The sequence below is a fragment of the Diabrotica undecimpunctata genome, chromosome 11, assembly GCF_040954645.1.
Source record: "Diabrotica undecimpunctata isolate CICGRU chromosome 11, icDiaUnde3, whole genome shotgun sequence".
NCBI classification, from domain to species: Eukaryota; Metazoa; Arthropoda; class Insecta; order Coleoptera; family Chrysomelidae; genus Diabrotica; species Diabrotica undecimpunctata.
In genome coordinates, this window is record NC_092813.1 from 26,885,297 (window position 1) to 26,906,763 (window position 21,467).

General features: G+C 33.4%; 1 protein-coding gene across 1 annotated transcript; it reads right to left on the reverse strand.

The window, feature by feature from the left end:
• Positions 1 to 5,187: 5,187 nt before the first annotated feature.
• On the reverse strand, positions 5,188 to 6,147 carry LOC140452804 (uncharacterized). Its single transcript, XM_072547135.1, has 3 exons — positions 5,959 to 6,147; positions 5,715 to 5,901; positions 5,188 to 5,510 (listed from the first exon to the last, which is right to left on the reverse strand). Exons 1-3 carry the CDS (start codon positions 6,145 to 6,147, stop codon positions 5,188 to 5,190), a joined length of 699 nt encoding a protein of 232 aa, XP_072403236.1.
• Positions 6,148 to 21,467: the final 15,320 nt, after the last annotated feature.

The window sequence follows — 21,467 nt, forward strand, 5'->3', positions numbered from 1 at the left end:
TCGAAAAAGCCAGACAAGAAACCCCTCCCAATGTTTTTGGTAACCATTAAAGCAGAAGAGGACGCAAAAATAAAAAACATTTCTGACCTATGTTACATGAGGATCAGCGTAGAGGACGAAATGAAAATAAGACATGAAACAATACAATGTTTCAATTGTCAGGGATTCTACCACAGTTCAAAATCTTGCCACTGTGGTTCGAAAAGCGTGAAGTGTGGAGACAATCACCTTAGTATCGAATGCGAAAAGGACAGAGCAACGGAGCCAAAATGCGCTAACTGCGAACAAGCGCATACAGCGAACTATCGTGGATGCCCAAAAGCTCCCAAGAAGAAAGCCGCCCCACAACAACAAAGGGCAAGGGTAATCAACAACAGCAACACCAATAAAGGTGTTAGCTACGCTCAGGCTACTAAACAGCCTGAAAGCGTGTCAAACGAAACAACAGCCATAAATGAAGCAGCAGCACTCATCGCCAAATTCAACGCCGATCTAAATGCCAAAATGGCACATGTCACCAACATGTTAGATCAGATGCAACAAGTAATGACAGCCATAGGAAACATAGGTCAGAAATGTTAGTACACCAAACGGAAGATCTTCGCATTGGGTCATGGAACTCCGGCGGAATATTCAAAAAAATCAACCTTCTGAACGAAATGATAAATAGATTAGAGCTCGATATCGTAGCCCTACAAGAAACCAAATTAGTGGAAAGAAAGAAAACAAAATTTCCCGGCTACGATATCTACAGGACGGATCATAGAGCGTTATCAGGAGGAACAGCCATACTTGTGAAAAAAGATATCGAACACGAACACATCCCAACACCAAATGGACTGGTCACAGTGGAAGCCACACTCATAAGACTAAAAGCCAACAACGACTCACTAAAAATAGTGTCTGCATATATCAGACCTGACGAACCGATCCTAGACGAAGATTTGAGCCTAATATTAAACTCAGAAGAGCCAACCATAATAATAGGAGACCTTAATGCAAGATCTTCCAACTGGTTCGACAGGACGACCAACAACAACGGACGACGACTATGCAACCATCTCGAAAACAGACCAAATACGTACGTGATCGGAACAACGAGCCGACATGTTTTCACGGACAACTTCCTACTTACCCAGACATTGCAATCCTACACAACGTGGGTCAACAATATGAGATACACTCTCTAAACGAAGGCGATTCGACACACAACTTAATCGTCCTGACGCTGGGCGCAATAGAGACAAACTATTTGCAGCCCAACAACAGAAAAAAGACAAGTTGGCCAAACTACGGAAGAATTGTGAGCGAGAACATCGGTAATATCCCCACAATCAACAACATAACAGAATTAGAGGACAGCGTAATAAAACTAGAAGAAACAATTATCAACGCTATCGATGCCAGCTCCAAAACCGAAACTATAACTAGACAAAAAGGAAGATTTAGGGACATAAGTATAGAACTTAAAAACTTAATCAAGCAGAAAAACCGGAAAAGAAGAAGAGCCTACCGCACTAGAACGGTAGAAGACAAAAGGACTGCAAATGAGCTAGACAGGGAAGTGAAAAAACAACTTCAAAATCATCGAAATGAAAGCTGGGACTCCTATATCGAAGAGTTAAATCCAAACAAATCTGCGTTCTGGAAACTATCAAAAATCCTACGAAAAGCCAAAAATCCATACCCCCTCTACATGGAGTAAACGGGATTGTCCACACAGAAATTGAAAAAGCAGAAGTCCTAAAAGACGAAATAGAAAGGGCGTGTAGAAACAACGAACACCCCAACGAAGATATAGATTTCGAAGAAGAGGTAGAGAGGACAGCAAGAAGACTAAAAAGGACAAAAGGCAGAATAGGGATACTTCATACATCTACCGAAGAAATAAAAGAACTCATAAAGCAGACTAACGCCAAAAAAGCCCCAGGTCCAGACAATATCACAAACAGGGCGCTGAAAAACCTACCTACAAAAGCTATTGTTTATATTACCAACATCATAAACAATATACTGAAACTAAGATATTTTCCAGACAGATGGAAGGAAGCTCACATAATAATGATTGCTAAGCCAGGGAAAAATGGCACATTTCCTCAAAATTACAGACCAATCAGCTTACTATCATCAATAAGCAAGATTGCGGAAAGAGTAATTCTAAAAAGACTGAACGAAGAGTCTCAAGCATTACACACCATTCTAGAAGCTCAATTCGGTTTCAGAAGCGAAAACTCCTGTGAATTACAGGTATTATGACTTACAGAATTCATAACTAAAGGATTTAACGAAAAAGCATACACAGCAACCGCATTTCTGGACGTCAGTAAAGCATTTGACAGAGTCTGGCACAAGGGACTCATTTACAAAATGAATTCATTGGGATACAGCGAGGCGATGACTTGTCTCCTTGCGTCATACCTTGCTAACAGAAGGTTCCGGATTCGTATAGGGGCAGCCCTGTCTGAAGTCGGAGCCCTGGAAGCGGGTGTGCCTCAGGGTGCTGTGCTATCGCCATACCTGTATACCATCTATACGGCCGACACGCCAACAGAACCCGGATCTCTGTTAAGTCTTTACGCAGACGACACAGCGATAGCGGTTAGCTGGAGAAACCCGGATCATGCAGCTAATCATCTGCAAAGAGCACTAAATAAATTTTAACGATGGTGCATAAAATGGAAAATAGCCTTAAACCCAGACAAAACTCAGGCTGTAATGTTTAGTCACAGAAGAAGTGTACCAAACCGTGAAATCACGATAGACAACACCCCAGTAGAATGGACCAACCAGGCAAGATACCTAGGAGTGTTACTCGACAAGAAGCTAACATTCACGGAACATATCAATCAACAGGTATACAAAGCCAAAGCGCTGAAAAGTCAGCTCTCAACGCTCATAGGCAGAAGAAGCAAACTAAGATTTAAAACTAAAATCAGGGTTGCAAACAGCATCATCATGCCAGTCTTAACGTACGCCTCAGCAGCATGGGGACATACCTGCAAGTCGAACAGAATGAAGATTCAGAGATCTCAGAATCAAATCATACGAGACGCCTTAAAAATATCAAAATACGTACCTCTAAGGTATGTATTCAGAGACTCAGGACAAACCAGGATCCTACGGACGCTAGACGAAAGAGCATATGATATATTTAATGGACTAACAAACCACCCTAGTAGAATGCTAAGAGAGCTGACGAACTACAACGAAAACATCAGGACGGTACACAGAAGACCAAAGCAGCAAATAGCAAGATATAGGGAGAACCCAAACGAACAATGAAGGATGTAATGGTGCATAGTCGTCAAAACCTCAAGATGAAGAAAGATAGGAAACCGACCAAAAAAATCTCTGGCGAGAGGGTACGCTTTTTCTTTTAGGTTTTTAGATTTTTAGGTAGATATAAGTCCAATCTACACCGGGGTGAGTGAGAGCAGTATACACTTGGAAATGCTCACCCCATGACACGCACACAAATAGGATTAAGGAAAAAAAAAGGAAAGAATTGTTGCCCAGGCATATTATAGTTCCGAAGCTCCAAGGAAATCCACAAAAAAAAATAAAAACAAAAAAAAACAAAAAAAACAAAAAAACGGTCTTTCTATCTAAATCACTTTGGATTCATCCAATACTTAAATCTTTTCACTATACATTTTTGTAACTTTCACTTTCATCATAGACCAAATATGGAGGGCCCATCAGGCTCTACATATACCGTTTCAACGGACTAGGCCCTTAAGGCAGATCAGGTGAATACTGATATTTTCGCGAAATCCGAGCACTAAGGTCTTGTGCGGCATACAGGGGCTCAGTAGCCGGACCCTATTCGGGTGCTCGGCCGGCGAGGAGAACAAAATTTATTTTGCCAAATCGGCGGCCCAGTAACCGAGCACACACTCTTTTCCGAACATAGAGTCATCAGCCAAGGCTGGGGGCTCTATGGTCGGAACACACGCTTTTTTCTTTTGTTTTAGGGACTCAAGTCCCGAAGTCATGATAGAGTAACTTCAATAGAGTCAGTAATGTAAATAGGGAGAAAAGCCTAGATGTGGCTACCCCTACAGTTAGGTGGCATAACCACAGTCATTAAAAACAGAGGGTGTTCCATTACCCAGGACACCTTAAGTAACTTTCAGATCATAAGCCTCCTCACGTAAGTCACACGATGAGGAGGGGTGGAGGAAAAACCTGGGGGTCAGATAGGTACCACTTCGACTAGCGAAGTGTGACCGGTTTGATCTTCGGACATGTGGATCCCATTCTTAGATTGGTATACACATGTTCCTAGGGGCAGGGTTGATCACTGCGTGTGTGTGTGTTTGCCTCCTTTGAGTCTGCAAATAATTTCTTGAAATTGACAATCATCTTCGTCTACCATAACTTGACGATACATTTTTGAGATATCACTGCTTATTACTAGAGACTGGATTATATGCAAAATACATGTGCATATATATGCAGCATATTTGTGGGTTTCTTTATAAATGCATATGCTATTCACATTTACTTGATTAATAGCATATTACATAGCAGGTATTAGGTAAAGTAACTACGAAATAGTTTTATTACAAATATCTACTAAATCTACAAGTTTTATTGTTTGGAAAAACCCATCTGGGAATTATTTATCAAAATAATAGGCCAACATGCAGGTAGGTATTATACAGTAAATTGGTTTTTAAATTCTCTTTACCAGCTGGCAAAGCATTTTGTGATTGTGAATATTGTTCTTATAAAATAAAAATAATTTCTTTTTTAAAAATAAACAAATATCAAGTCTATTGCGGAGTTGGGTTGGTGGCAACAGCGAAATGAAGTTTATAGACAATGAAAGTGTTTTCTGTACTATTTGTGATAAAAAGGTGAGTCTACTTTTATTTTAACGATTCAAAAATTTAATTTAAAATCTCATTTTTGCCAGAAAATCGGTATACCTATAGTAAACATGTAACAGTTTGACTATTGGAGGTAGTTTTATTTATTTTTACGCACAACAGGCCGTTAAGGCCTAGGGCATTTTTTTTAAACATAATCCTAATATTAACTAATTACAATTATTTTAAACAAAACTTTAACTTAAATATGTATATACAACATTCCTAACTCCTCTGAAGGACCTGGTGGACAATATTTCTCCATTCGCTTCTATTTTAGGCTTTTCGTTTCCAGTCCCTCACCTTCACGTGTTTAAGGTCTTCCTTTACTAATCCACCTCGTTCTGGGTCTACCTCTTCTTTTGGGGCCGATTAGTTTTCTGGTTATTACTAGTTTAGGCATTCTGTTTGCTGCCATTCTTTCCACATGTCCCAACCATCTGATTCTTTGTGACTTGATGAACTTGGTAATAGTAGGTTCTTTGTATAAAGCCATTAATTCATTGTTGGTTCTTCTCTCCCAACCATCTTCTATCTTCTGTCCTCCAAATATGCGTCTCAATATTTTCCTTTCCCATCTTTCCAGAGTGTCCTCTTGCTTCTTGTTTAATGTCCACGTCTCACCGGCATATGTTACTGTGGATCGAATTACTGTTTTATATATTCTGAGTTTACCTTGTCTAGAAACGTATTTTGAGTTCAGTAGGGCTCTTAAACTACCTAATTTTTTATTCCCTTTTGCTATTCTGGCTTCGAGCTCCCATTTCTCTTTTCCATTTTTATCGAAAACTACACCCAGGTATTCAAATTTGTCCACCCTTTTAAAACTGTAGCTTTTACCACTTACAGATCTCACACTAAAGTCTTCTTTTTTCCCTTCTGTCCCTCCCATAATCATATATTTGGTTTTGTCTTCATTTAGTTCCAATCCGAATTTCTGTGATTCTTCAATGATTTTCTTCACAACTCTTCTTAATTCTTTCTCGGTTTTTGCTAGGATCGTTAGATCGTCAGCATATGCCAAGCACTGGTATTAATTTTTCATGATCATTTCTTCCACCTTCATGCTGCATTTTCTGATTACAGTTTCTAACACTAAGTTGAACATTGTAGTGGATAAAGGATCTCCCTGTCTCAAGTCTTTTGCAACCGTAAATTGATCTGATATGTGACCCTGCCAAGCAATTAGATCACACGTTGAGTTATTTAGTGTTATTTTACCTAGCCGGATTAGTTTCTTTGTTATACCCAAATGTTTCATTGCTCGATACATTTTGACTCTATCGACTCTATCATATGCTTGTCTAAAATCCACAAAAAAAATGCAGGGGAACTTTACCTTCATAACAAGTCGTTTGTATGTCCTTTAATGAGAAGATTTGGTCTACAGTAGATCTGTCCTTTCTAAAGACGGCCTGATACTCATGTAGGATTCTTTCCGTATAGCGATTTAGTTTATTTCTCAATTATTTCTCAATATTTTTGCCAAGATTTTGTATACCGTGTCTAGTAAGGCTATACCTCTATAGTTGTCAAACTTAAATTTGTCTACTTTTTTATGCAGAGGGCATATGCGGGCCTCATACCACTCCGATGGCATTATTTCCTTTTACCATACTTGCACTAGTAGCTGATATATTTTTTTTTGTAGTTGTTCTCCACCAAACTTCTCGAAGTTGCCTTTCAACTATCGCATCTTCTCCAACCGTCCAGTTGTCTACTGCTTCGTGCTCCACCTAACCATTTAATAATTCTTCAAAATGTTTTTTCCATTCCGTCACTATTTCTACCGGATCGCTAATTAAATTTCCGTTTTTACCTTTCATATAACTACAGTGGCTTTGGTAACCTTTTCCCATCTTTTAAACTTCTGGGTAGAACGACCTCACCTCTTTGTTTTTAAACTTCTCTTTTATCTCTTTTAATTTCAACTCATTGTGGTATCTCTTTTTCCTTCTACACAGAGCTTTCAATCTTCCTCGAATTTTTCTATATTCTTGTTTTTTACACTCTCTATTATCTGTTAATATTTGTTGTCTGATCTTCTTCTTTTCCTTTGCTATCGCCTGACACTCTTCTTCAAACCCATCTTTGTTTGTACTTCTCTTGGAGTCGCACTTAACTATTTTCTCGCTAGCTTCTCCTACGGCAGATTTAATTTATTCCCAGGCTTGATGTGTCTGTAAATTTTGTTCACATTGTTTTAGTCACATTGTAGAATTTTATTTATTTTTTTAGTACGGTTTTTTAGGCGGTAGTTTTATTTTCGAGAGAAATGATATAAGTTATCTTAAAAATGTGAAGTCTATATTATTGCATTAGACTCCTATTTACTAAACAGTTTTATTACAGATTCCATGTGAAAAAAAATTTCAAATTTCCCAACACCTGAAAACGGCTCTCCACCAATATAAATTATCTAAGGACTTCAAGAAATCACGCCAGCAGCTTCTACAGAACAACATTATTCAAAGTCGTCACACATGGACGGGACAAGAAATGTTTGCAAAAGATGTATGCAATTTTTTTGTAAGTTGCAATATCCCACTGTATAAATTGGATAGAAGGTGTGTCAAAATTTTTTAAAACATATTGTAAAGTTGAAAATAAGTCAGTACAGGTACCAAGTTCTTCAACTCCTCGCAAGAAATATGTGAGGGCATTTTACAAAGACGTTATTGAAGGTATTAAAAGCCGGGTAAGAGATGAATATCTGTGGATACCTGTCGACGAGACTACTGACGTCAAGGGTCGGCAAATCGCGAATTTAATTATTGGAGTTTTAAACAGTTCAGCTAATGACTCCAACAAGTCGTATTTAATCAGCGTAAAATGTTTAGAAAAAACCAACTATGCAACAATTGCTCGATTTGTTAATGAATCTTTGACAAATTTCTTTTTACCGAATGAAGTACCTTCTGAAAAAATTTTGCTACTAGTTAGCCATGCCGCTTCCTACATGGTTAAAGCTGTTACTAGTCTTAAGACTTTTTTCCGAATTTGATTCATTGTACATGCTTAGCGCATGGTTTAAACAGGGTGGCAGAGAAAGTTAGACTCGAGTTTCTAAATGTAAACACTTAATTCAACAATGTAAAGAAAGTATTTTTAAAAGCACTATTGCGAGTAGGATTATATAGGGAAATGCTTTCTGATATCCCTTTGCCACCGGAACTAGTGTTGACCAAATGGGGGACGTGGTTGAATAGTGCCATATTTCTTGCAAATAATTATATTGATATAAAAAATATCAAATTTAGATCCTTCTTGTTGTATTGCTGTTCAGAAATGTCAAAATATTTTTAGTGAGAATTCTGTTTAGAATGAACTGTCCTATATAAAAGCAAATTTTGACATAATTCTAAACTCAACTACAAAACTAGAGAGTCAAAAATTATCTTTAAATGATAGTATTTGCATTGTTGATTCTGTCAAAGAAAGAATGGTAAACCTTTCAGGGACAATTGGAAAAAAAATTTAAGATAAATTTAGTGAAGTTTTAAACCGAAATGAAGGCTTTTCTTTATTGCGATCAATAAATAACATAATCAATGGAAGCTTTAACAAAGTTATTAATATGGATCCCTCGCTAGTGTCAAATTTTAAATTTGCGCCAACTAGATCCTGTGATGTTCCTCATATAAACACATATTAACTGATAGAAGGCATAATATTCCTCTTGAAAATATTGAACATTTTATGATTATATACTGTAACAGCAAGAACGAGGACATTTTCTTGTGAATTTTCATTTACATTTTTTATTAAATGTAGTAATAAATAAACACTCTCTAAGTTATACTATAATTTTATTTCTCACAAAATCTCAAGCCCTAAAAATTAAAAAATGTTTTTTTTTAAAGTGCATATATAAATGCATATTGCATATAATAAAGGTATATTTGGTTACTTTTTAAGTACATGTTGCATGCATATGTTAACCATTTTTTAGAGCATATAATCCAGTCTCTACTTATTGTATACTTTTGTAGATAAAACCCTTGGGAGAATTAAAAATATATATTGTTGAAGAGATGGGCCTATATCATTGTTTAAATAGGACTAGTTAGCCAACGCAATGTATAAATTTGTTTGATTCTAATTGAGACAGTCACTAGATGTCACCACTCTTTCTGTCTCAATAGATTTTAATATACCATTGTTTGTTTGATATACATTATACTAGATGGTGCTATGTGAAAAAGTTAAGGACTAAACTAAACGTCCATTTTTGATCCACTGAATTAAATTCACCAGCGTTGCAATATTTCACTGACATAGTAGCAACAGGTTTACTTACAAATAAAAATGTTACAAAAAACAGACTATGAATCCATTATTCATTTAAAATAGATCACTAGATTTACTATCAACTAGTAAATAGGTATATCGTGTCAACTAAAATTGTATATAAAAATACTGTGGCTTTTAAATCTTCCTAATATATCTAAATAAGTTTAAAGAATTTAAATATTTTAGAAGTGTAGGAGAAGGAAGTGTATTACAAAAATTTAGTCCGAGGTAAGTAAAACATTTTAATCATATGTGTTTAAAACATAAAAAAAACATTTGTATGAGAAATGAACAAAATTAGGTATTTAGAAATAAATGTTACCGGATAATACATACATTCGATAATATTTGAAAGAAAGTGATTTTAAATTAAAATAATGTTACTTCCATAATAAATAAATGGTTTTTTTACAGATGGCTGGAAATATTTGTTGTTATAACAAATGTGGTTTATCACCAAACAAAATTAATGGTTTAAGAATGTTTAGATTTCCGACAAAAAATCCTTCGGCTTGTCAAACATGGATATACACTCTGGTAAGTAAATAGAAACTTTTTTTATATTCTTGTATTTTACACCGTTTCCGTTACGTAATTAACTTGAAAAAATGTTTGTTTTTTTTTTCATTCCTCATTTTTTATTATCGCCAGGGTGCACGAGTCATATTCGAGATGCATTAATTTGAATTTTACGTTTTCGTTGTTATTATAATTATAATATAATAAACTTCGGAAAAACAAATTAGTGAATAAATATCAAGTTAATAAACATAAACAAAGCATTAGATATTTAAATATGTATTTCTTTAGCTATTTTTAGTTACTGTATAGAAAAGTAGAAATAACTTCATCTTTATCGGAGAACTAATTTATACACCAGTCCATCTGGGAAAAAATCATTGATTTAACGTAAAAATCTTATACAGATATTTGAAGGTTCTAAAAGATATATGAGGGTTAGTTAATAATAAATCTGTGAAGACATACAGGTGATTTTGGTTTGTTTTTGTTTAAACAATTTTAAAAAGTGAAAGGTCATTATTTTGCCTATAAAACGTTTTTTATCCAGTTTAGAGAAAAATAGTTAAAATAAAAATTGTAGATCTCAAAAAGTTCTTCCATTTGCGAGTTTCTAAATTAAACTATATAAAGAATTCACTAAAATAGTTGCAAAAAACCCTTGATTTTGCAGAAATTTATAAATTTTAATAACTTTGTTTTTGCATAATGGTATGTAATGTAACTATTTCTTAATATTGTTCTGAAGGTATTTTCTTATGAAAATACAAACATTAGTTTGTTTAATTAATTACTAATGTTTGTATTTTGATAACGATTTCCGAAGTGGACATTGAAACGTCAATAAACGTATTTTAACCTTTAATTGTGGCTTATTCCCATTTAAATATTAATTAGTAATGTAACTAATAAAAATAGTGACGATTTGTTTATCATGGAAAGCGATTATTTAAACAACTTTTTGTTGAGCTACCCCAGTTTACAAAAAAATTATGTTTTACGTGCCACAGAAGCCAAGATATTGCAAATTTTGCAAGCGCGCTTCATTTTAAAAAAGTTCAAATCTAAAAAAAACGAGCTCAGATGGTTCTCCATTCTACTTTTCCGAAGCGGTATTTTACGAATACCATCATTTTAACGGGTTATAAATGTTTACTTCTTTACCGCATATGCCATGTAAGTTGGATCGCACAATTCAGTTCTTCATTTAGAGTCCCTTCAATTTTCAGCTCTTATTGTTAATAGACAATGGAAGTATGATTTTAAGAATAAAATGCTTTGGTTTTAAATATAAAATGCTCTCTTGGCTTGTAATAGTCATAGAAGATTCTGTTTTTTTTTAGAAAGTGTGTTTTTCACCAGTTTTTCATTGAGCATCTATATAAGTTTGTGGCATAAACGATATCAAAGTTATTAGTTATTATAAATGTTTATAAACAGATTAAATAACCTATAAACTATTTGCTATGATTGATATTTAGCATTATTTCAAGGAGCTATGTTACATGTCTTTGCGCAGGAAAAAACTACGCAACTGTTTCGGTTAATATCTTAACTTTCATGTATTTTAATTTGGATACTCTCAAAAATTACATAACTTTTTATGATCTACAACTCTAAAAAAGCTGAAAAAATCTTAAACAGATATTTAAAGTCTCTAAAAGATATATATATATATATATATATATATATATATATATATATATATATATATATATATATATATATATATATATATATATATATATATATATATATATATATATATAGAAATGTGAAAGAAGCTCCCGGACTATCTAGAGTCAGCAAATTCCGAAGATCAGAGGTTATAAAGAAGGAAGGAAGAAGCCCACGATTATTATTATTAGTTCTTATTTAGTTGTAGTAAATATCTCTGTAAATTGTAACTTAATTTTGAAAATAAAATATTTTTTTTGAGAAGTTCAAGTGCTTGTGACATATTTGGCGCTGCGAACAGGATCAGCATCGTACAGAAACATACATCAGTTTCCTGGTCAACTTTAGTTGTTTAACGAGACCGATCGAACCTTGGAGAAGAAAGAAATTATGCATTGGAAATCAACTGTGATCATCCTTATGTAAGTTTTTCCTTTCTTTCCTTAATTTTTATGAGCACTTTTAACAATATTTCTCAAAACAGTATTGAAAATTTAAATTTATTATTTGACAATTTGAATTTAAATATTATTAATAACTCGTCAACTTCTAATCTAAGAAATTCCATTTCTTGTAATAAAAAATCCTTATCTTCTAAGAAAACTTCCAAAATGCCTGTCACTAATAGCGATATTGCTAGTCTGTGTTCCACATTACCAGAATTTTCGTCTAAAGAAGATCTTTCTACTTTTATCAAATCTGTAGATAACTTGTTAACATTCTTAGGTACCCAAGAACTTACAGAACCTCAGTTATTTATTCTTAATACTCACATTGTATCTCGTATAAAAGGAGATCCGAGAAATTTTTTGAATTATTCTAACAAATTAAGCTGGACAGATATTCGTCCTGCTTTACTAACTAAATATGGAGATAGAAGGTCAGAAGACATTTTGGTCACTCAGTTATCGACAACAGTTCAAAAACATAACGAATCCTATGATCAGTATCATCAAAGAATTTCCACCAATTTAAATGATCTGCTTCAACATATTACTTTAAATGATAATCCTGCTACTGTAAATTTTAAAACGCCATATTTTAAGAATATTGCCTTAAAAACTTTTTGCTCGGGTATAAATGAACCGTACTGCGATTATTTGTCGCATTTTGAAATAGAATCACTTGAAGCAGCACTTCAAAAGTGCATTGCTTATGATAATCATAAGAACCAACAACAATATATGAACTTTTTAAAAAGCCAACAAACTAGAAAACCTTTGCTCAAACAGAGGCCACATAATCCAAACCAGTTTCCACGTAATAATCATAATAATAATAATAGGCCCACAAACTTCTCGCCCATGCAGTCAAATTACTTCAGACCACCATTTCAGAATAATCAAACAAATTTTAATAATACTTCACAGCCAAATTTTAATTTTGCTTCTCAATCGTATAATAATAGTTCATCTAGAAATAATCAACCCCCAAATTTTCGACAAAATGTACAACATAGAATAAATAAATATAGGAACCCACAAACTCAACAAAACACACATTCTCCTATGAGTGGCGTTCTAACATCCTCCACAAGAAATCACCAACCCATGACCGTTACCACTAATGGCCATCATTTCAATATTGCGGCAAATCAAATTCATAATTCCGAAGTTAACATTGAAAATTCCGATTCCGAACAAGTCACGGAAGAATATTTCGACCAAAACTATCAGGATTTTCCCCTAGTATCTCCCGAAGAACAACCACCTCCTCTATAAATCTGAATAATTTACAAAAATCTCCCCGGCTACCTTATTTTGTTACGCCCTTGACTCGTCTTAAAGTTCTTATAGATTCTGGAGGATCAGATACTGTAATCTCTCCGAAAGCTGTAAAATATTTTAATCAATCCCACATATACAAAAAACCTTTCACATTAACCTCTATGAATCGTACAACAAAATTTTTCCAAAATATTAAAACCCCTTTATTATCTGAATATGGCATTAATGATATTATTGACGCACGAATCGCAAATTGGAGCAAAGATTTTGATATCCTACTGGGAAATTATGATTTAGAACGTTTTAACTCCATACTAAATTATCAAACTAAAACATTGACCTTAACAAATTACAGAATTACTATTCATTTTGAGACATTATATTATAAAATTCCAGTTAACGTCCTAGACGGTGAAATTCTAGTACCCCGTGTAGACTTACAAAATTTTACATTACCGGAATCCATACACACAGCAAAAAACGGTTTCATTCATAACCTGACACTCCCTTATCCGATAAAATTATTAGAACCTATTCAAGTTCAAAAACTTGATGAGTATGAAATTTCAACCGGACCAACGCACTTTGTAGAATCTAATATTCGTACACAACATTTAAATAATGAAGAAAAAAATAAAATACTTAACCTTTGCAGAAAATACAGAGATGTATTTTACGATGAGAAAAAGAGTTTATCTTTCACGTCAGCAGTGAAGCATGAAATTAAAACAAAAGATGAAAATCCTATTTATGTTAAGGGATATAGGCATCCTAAGGCGATGCAGGAAGAAATTAGTCGACAAGTACAAAAATTATTAGATGATAAAATTATTAGACCATCAATTTCTCCCTATTCGGCCCCAGTGTGGGTTGTACCCAAAAAAGCTGATGCTTCAGGCAAGAAAAAATTCAGAATGGTTATTGATTATAGAAAGCTAAATGAAAATACTATAGATGACAGATATCCTTTACCAAAAATAGAGGACATTTTAGATAATTTAGGTAAGGCTACATACTTTACAACACTAGACTTGGCTCAAGGCTATCACCAAATCGAAATTCATCCTAACTCTGTCCAAAAAACTGCATTTTTTAGTGCCACATGGTCATTTTGAATTCTTACGTATGCCGTTTGGCTTAAAAAACAGCCCAGCAACCTTTGAAAGACTAATGGACAACATTCTCCGTCCTTTCGTTCACAAATTTGTATTCGTCTATATGGACGATGTAATCATTTTTTCTAAATCTCTTCACGAACATCTCGTTCACATCACTACCATATTCGATACCTTTAGAAAACATAATTTAAAAGTTCAATTAGATAAGTCTGAGTTCCTTACGAAAGAAGTGGCTTTCCTAGGACATGTAGTAACCACTCAAGGTATAAAACCTAATCCCTGTAAAATTGAAGCCATTCAAAAATACCCATTACCAAAGACTGTCAAAGAAATAAAGTCCTTTCTAGGATTAATCGGATTCTATAGGCGATTTATTCCAAATTTCGCGAAGATTACGTCTCCATTTTCCAGATGCACTCGTAAAGGTGCTGTTATAGATCCTAAAAATCCAAATTATTTGGAATGTTTCGAAAAATGTAAACAACTCTTAACTAATGCTCCTGTTCTTCAATACCCAGATTTCGAAAAACCTTTCGTACTTACTACGGATGCGTCTAATATAGCGATAGGATCAGTCCTATCTCAGAATAACCATCCCATTGCCTTTTATTCGAGGACCCTAAATTCTGCCGAACAAAATTACTCTACAATAGAAAAAGAATTATTGGCAATCTTAGACTCATGTAAACATTTTCGTATGTACCTGTACAGTCAGAAATTTATAGTAGAAACTGATCACAACCCTCTAGTTTGGATCTACAAAGTTAAAGACCCTACTTCTCGATTAACTCGCTGGCGACTTAAGTTAGAGGATTACAATTTTGAAGTTAGATATAAAAAAGGAAAAGAGAACCAAGTAGCCGATGCCCTCAGCAGAATTCAAATAAATACTCTAAGCTCCAGCTCAGAATGCGCTGAACCTCCAGATGCAATTGATGCTTTTGACGCAGAAAATTTTCTTGAGGAATTTGAAAATTTGCAAAATAATATAAACACACAACACACCGCTGTCGAACACCCTATCACAGGAATTGAAATATCACCCGAGCCAATCAATCTATCGTCAAATCAAATTATATTCCAAACTAAATGTGCTAAATTTGAGTTACAATACAAAAAGATCTTTAATAAACATCGATACACTGTAACGCTCACCGACAACTGGCAAGCAGAAATAGCAGATGCATTTCCAAGTATCCTAAGACCGAATCAAAAATTTGCCATTATAATACCTCATGAATTTAGACCCTTCATTTGCAATTATTTTAAAGAGAAAATAAAATCAACAGTAAAGACAATATTCTGCAATAAATTGCTAAAAGATATTGAAGAAGAGGAACGACAAGTTGAATGCGTAGAAAAATATCACAGAGAAAATCATAATGGAATAGTGGAAACATATAAACATCTAAAGCAAACTTTCTATTGGCCTTCTATGCAAACCACGATCTCGAATTTTATAAATAAATGTGAAATATGCTTAAAAAACAAATATGAAAGGCACCCGTACAAACTCACACAATTAGGGCCATTACTTGGACAAAAACCATTTGACATCTTACACATTGACATTTTTCATTGCAACAAAACATTATATTTAACAATAATAGATTCATTTTCTAAATATGGACAGTGTTATAAATTAAACGATAAAACATCCATTTCAATACTGAATAAACTTAGGCATTACTTTACACACCATAACTATCCAAAGAAAGTTGTATGTGATAGTGGCACAGAATTTAACTCAGCAGTCATAAAAGAATTTTTAAAACTCCACAAAATCGAAATTCATTTCACAACAGTTAATAACTCATCTTCAAACTCCCCCGTAGAGCGATTCCATTCTACACTTACCGAAAAACTCAGGACCTTACGTGCCCAAAACCCCAATGATTCATTAGACGACATTTTGACACATGCCATTCTTATCTATAATCAATCGATTCATAGTTCTACAAATTTCTCTCCATTTTCAATCCTATATGGACCTTATGCCGAGGAAATCCATTTTGATTTTGACCTTCCCATATACGAAACGTACAATCAAAGACATAAGGAGGAATTACAACCTTTTATCGAATATTTATACAATAAACAAAAAGAAAACAGGCAGCAAATATTAGATAGACAGAACGAAAACGCTGAAGAAATTCCCGAGATAGATCTCTCAAAAACTTTGTATGTTTCAAAAAAGAAACATAAACCAAAACTACAAGCACCTTATTCTATAATACATCCAGATAAACAAGAAAAAACAGAGATTTTAGGTAAGACAGACAAACAAAACCCAACAAGTACACATCTTAAGTTTGTTAAAAGAACAAGAAAATGTACAGACAAAAATACTCAAGCTCAAACTTGTTCACAGGAAAATCCTCGCCCTGGGCCGTCAACTCAGGATTCAGGAGATTCAGAATAATGGCTACTATGCTGAGGAGATAGGAAAATCAAAAGAAATCTCCCATTACCATAGACACTTCCTTCATATTTCCCTAGACAATTTATCGAATATAATAGAAACTAGCCCAATCAACCAATTCCAAGCTCATTTTAAGAAAACACCTCTCTCACTTCTTTATTCTCAATATAATCATATACGCGAACAAGTAAAAGATGATTTGCATAAGATTACTCGCAAACAGAAAAGAGGACTCTTTAACTTTCTCGGAACTGCCATCAAATATATAACAGGTAACCCAGATGACTCTGACCTTGATCTATTAAAAACACATATTATTGCAATAGAAAATAAACAAAATGAAATAATCAAAAAATTTAACAATCAAATATCATATGGACAATCAATTAATACAAGATTCGATAAACTTTTAGAAAAGATAAATACTGATAATGCTGCTCTTGTAGCTGCAGTTAGTAAGTTTTCTGCAGATTTTGATAGTTATTTAATTTTGCATAATGAAATAGTAAACATTCAAAATATTAACGAATTTTTAACGAAACTAATTAGAACCATTACTTTATCTCAATTAAATATTCCAATTATCGAATTATTCACGTTAAAAGAATTAGACAATTTAAAAGAAAATCTTCTTAAACTGTATCCTAGAAATTCGCTTCTTGTCAGTGATGAACATCCGTATGAATTAATCGAAGCATCCAAAATGTTAGTCTACGTAACCGCCAATACAATGCTCATAATAGTTAAAATACCTATTCTCCACGAAACTTCCTATACCACCTTTAAGATTTATCCGATCCCAAATAAAGATCACATCATGATTTTACCACCTACACCCTACTATGTCAACAACAAATGGTTCGAAAGCTGCATTGGAGAAAGTGACCACATCATTTGTACCAAAAACGTACAATCCCATTGTACGATACCAAATGTCCATAATTGCACAAAGACCATAGTGACAGAGAACTTTTTTCAAGAAACAAGCAAAGTGATATTGCTGGGAATAATCCATACAATAATAATTCAACAACAGGAAGTAAAATCAACCAGTTTACTAACGACAGAAGAACCAATCATCATTGAAGGAATCTACTTCAACAAGAAAACATCCGAAGACATTTCACTACCAAAAATAGTTCCAATAAAACTATTGCCGGATCACCAGATCAAAATTGAGAAGTTAACAATTCCAAATACACATGGTCAAATTCAACCCCTCGAAACAATAGATGTTTTACCACCACTTTTAATGGGACTGAGCACCACTTCAATTGTTATACTTTTATTTGTTTTAGCATTTTTAGCAATATTCCTAATTAAAAAACGAAAAAGAATTTCCCAAATTCTATTTGGTACGAAACTCCATCCTGCCCAAATTCAAATTCTGAATGAATTAATTGCAGAAGTTACTAGGACTTCGAGGACGAAGTCCGAACCAAAGGAGGGAGGAGAAATGTGAAAGAAGCTCCCGGACTATCTAGAGTCAGCAAATTCCGAAGATCAGAGGTTATAAAGAAGGAAGGAAGAAGCCCACGATTATTATTATTAGTTCTTATTTAGTTGTAGTAAATATCTCTGTAAATTGTAACTTAATTTTGAAAATAAAATATTTTTTTTGAGAAGTTCAAGTGCTTGTGACATATTTGGCGCTGCGAACAGGATCAGCATCGTACAGAAACATACATCAGTTTCCTGGTCAACTTTAGTTGTTTAACGAGACCGATCGAACCTTGGAGAAGAAAGAAATTATGCATTGGAAATCAACTGTGATCATCCTTATGTAAGTTTTTCCTTTCTTTCCTTAATTTTTATGAGCACTTTTAACAATATTTCTCAAAACAGTATTGAAAATTTAAATTTATTATTTGACAATTTGAATTTAAATATTATTAATAACTCGTCAACTTCTAATCTAAGAAATTCCATTTCTTGTAATAAAAAATCCTTATCTTCTAAGAAAACTTCCAAAATGCCTGTCACTAATAGCGATATTGCTAGTCTGTGTTCCACATTACCAGAATTTTCGTCTAAAGAAGATCTTTCTACTTTTATCAAATCTGTAGATAACTTGTTAACATTCTTAGGTACCCAAGAACTTACAGAACCAGAAGGGTTAGCTAATGACAATTATGTGAAGACTTCAGCTAATTTTGCTTTGCTTTTTTATTAAACAATCGTAAAAAGTAAAAAAAGTTTTTGCGCATAAAACGTTTCTTATACATGTTAGAGATATATGGTTAAAATAAAAGTTATAGATCATAAAATTTTCTCTAATATTGAGATTTTTAAAATTAAAATACATAAAGAATTGACCGAGATATTTTAAAAACCCTTAATTTAAAAGTATTATTCATAAATGTTAATAACTTTCTTTTTTGCATAACGACATGTAGTACAACTATTTAAAATTATGGCAGTTAATGAGTTTTTAAAGTGTGCTAAATGTCATAAAGAACGACCATATAGTTTATGAGTTATTCAATTTGTTTATCCAGGAGACCGATTATTTAAACAACTGTACTTGTCTAAACAGTCACTCTAGGGTTATTTTGTAAATATCAATCTATTTTTTATGGCGTCGTTTTAAATTATTTAAAAAAAAACTTCTATATTAAATTTGTTTGTAAAAATCAGTTTGAAGAATAAGAAATTTTTAGCATATAAAAATTTCTAATAACACTCACATTTTTATGCCATACACTTGTATGCGGGCTCAATATAAAGCTAATAAAAAAACATTAAAAAAAACCAAAACCTTCTACGACCCAGAGGAAATCAAATTTTTTTTCTTGTTTAAGAAATTGCAAATATTTTCATTGTTTATTAACATTAACAGTTGAAAATTGAACACGTTGTAAAAAAATATCTAAATTTTATAATTCGATTTATAAATGGCATACACAGTGAAGAAGTAAATTAGTTTTGAAACATTAAAATAATGGTACTCGTAAAATATCGCCACAGAAAAATGCAAGGGAGATCTGTCCGCTGCAATATTTTAGCTTGTTTCTTGTTATTGGTTATGGAAAGCCGTTTTTTTCAGTTGTGCTTTTACACCAGCTTTTTATTGAGCCTGCGTACAGCCGTATGACATGAAAAATACCAAAAGTAGTATAAATGTTTAGAAGCTAAAAAGCACTTTTTCAAACTGTTTTTTTAATAGTAAGTTAAATAAAATGTTGAAGGTTATAAATAAAGCTTCAAATAATCGATTCAAAAAACGTCAAATAACTGTCAAAGGTTAAACACCCTTTTTAAGTTCCTCGCGGATTTTAAAGATTTAAACAGTGTTAAACAGATAAATTAATTCATCGAAGAGTTAACAATACGAAGCGAAGTTCTTTAATCACAATGTGATAAGAAAACGAGTATCAAATTTGGATTAATATTTCAATAGTCGAATTTATTTGTGGCTATATTGGTGTAATTAAAGAAAACCAGTGAAAATCCAAATAGGTGAGATCATTTTTTTCTTTCTTTCCAGTTTGGGAGAGGGTCCATTAGATACTCACATTTAGGTATTGTGTTACGGTCTGGGTAACCAGGACTACACATAATGAACGGCAATTAAATATTTACATTTACACAAAACAACTCCAATTTTAACCCAAAATCATATGTCGTTACCGCAGTCTCTAGACCTCCTTCCTGTTCATTTTCTAAAAGGGAACAAATTATTGTCATGCACTCCATTTTGAATACTGTTTTATTTGAATATATTAAAGAAATTGGTGAAATAGTTTATCCAAAAAATATTTTCTATCTTGCATTTCGAGTAATCGAATCTGCATTTTCCTCACTTCTACCGACATCGTTGATCAACTAATACACCGAACGTCATAATTAATTTCACCGTCATCCTTTTTCTGCAGGCTTCTTTCTGCGACCAAAAGAATCCTTATTTCAAATGTATCTCCTTCCATTCCGCATTCACTAATCGAACAGTCCCTAAAAAATACGGAACGTCAGATGATAAATAGACATATATCTAGGAGTTTTCCTAGTTATTAAAGTTATTAAAAACATCTTAAATTGTTCAGACACATTTCTGTTAAATACTAGACTTAATAACGATTTTAACGTCTCCTCAGGATCATTTTCAGTCATTGATCTTATCCTTTGTAACTCCAAAATTTTACCTTCCCTCTCCTAAGAAGTTTTTGATGGCCTACATGACAGCAACCACTTTTCTATCATCATATCCAGCTCCTCCAATAAGCAAACCACTACTAGAAGTTTCTGGAACTTTAAAAACACTAATTGGTTAAAATTTAATTTTAAAATCGAAATATTATTATCTTCCTTAGCTATTTCAGAGGATATTAACATTATTCTAAATTTGTTATACGAATGCTTACTTACTGCTGCCAAATCACATATCGGTAAAAAAAACCATCTCTTCTACTCACAAAATGGTACTATGGTCGAACTCTGATTGAAATAATGCCATCCGTTTATCCAAGATTGCTTTAAATAAATATCGGTGAAACAAAACCCAGGAAAATCTTCTAATACACAAACAACTTAAAGCTAAAGCCAAATTTCTTATTAAGCAAAGCAAAACATCGTCTTGGCAAAATTACACTTCCACCCTAACACACAATGCAAACTCCACTCATTTATAAAAAAAAACTGTTTCACAAATCCAAGGCAATAAAAATAACCTTCATCCTATGAATTTATTCATCCTTCATTCCTATATCCTAACTATTTCTCCTATCATCTTTAACAACACAGTTATCTCTGACAGTCAATTTATTTCCGACACACTCGCTAATTGGGTTGAAGACAGATTCAATAAAAGTAATATCGCTTTTACTCCCAGTTCTTTACG

Excerpts from the sequence above, each read along its gene's own strand:
- LOC140452804 (XM_072547135.1), bottom strand. The coding sequence starts at position 6,147 with ATGTATCGAGCAATGAAACATTTGGGTATAACAAAGAAACTAATCCGG. Across the intron at positions 5,902-5,958 it reads TCAACTTAGTGTTAGAAACT|TGCTTGGCATATGCTGACGA; the intron begins GTAATCAGAAAA and ends AATTAATACCAG. Across the intron at positions 5,511-5,714 it reads TAGTGTGAGATCTGTAAGTG|TAACATATGCCGGTGAGACG; the intron begins GTAAAAGCTACA and ends TTCGATCCACAG.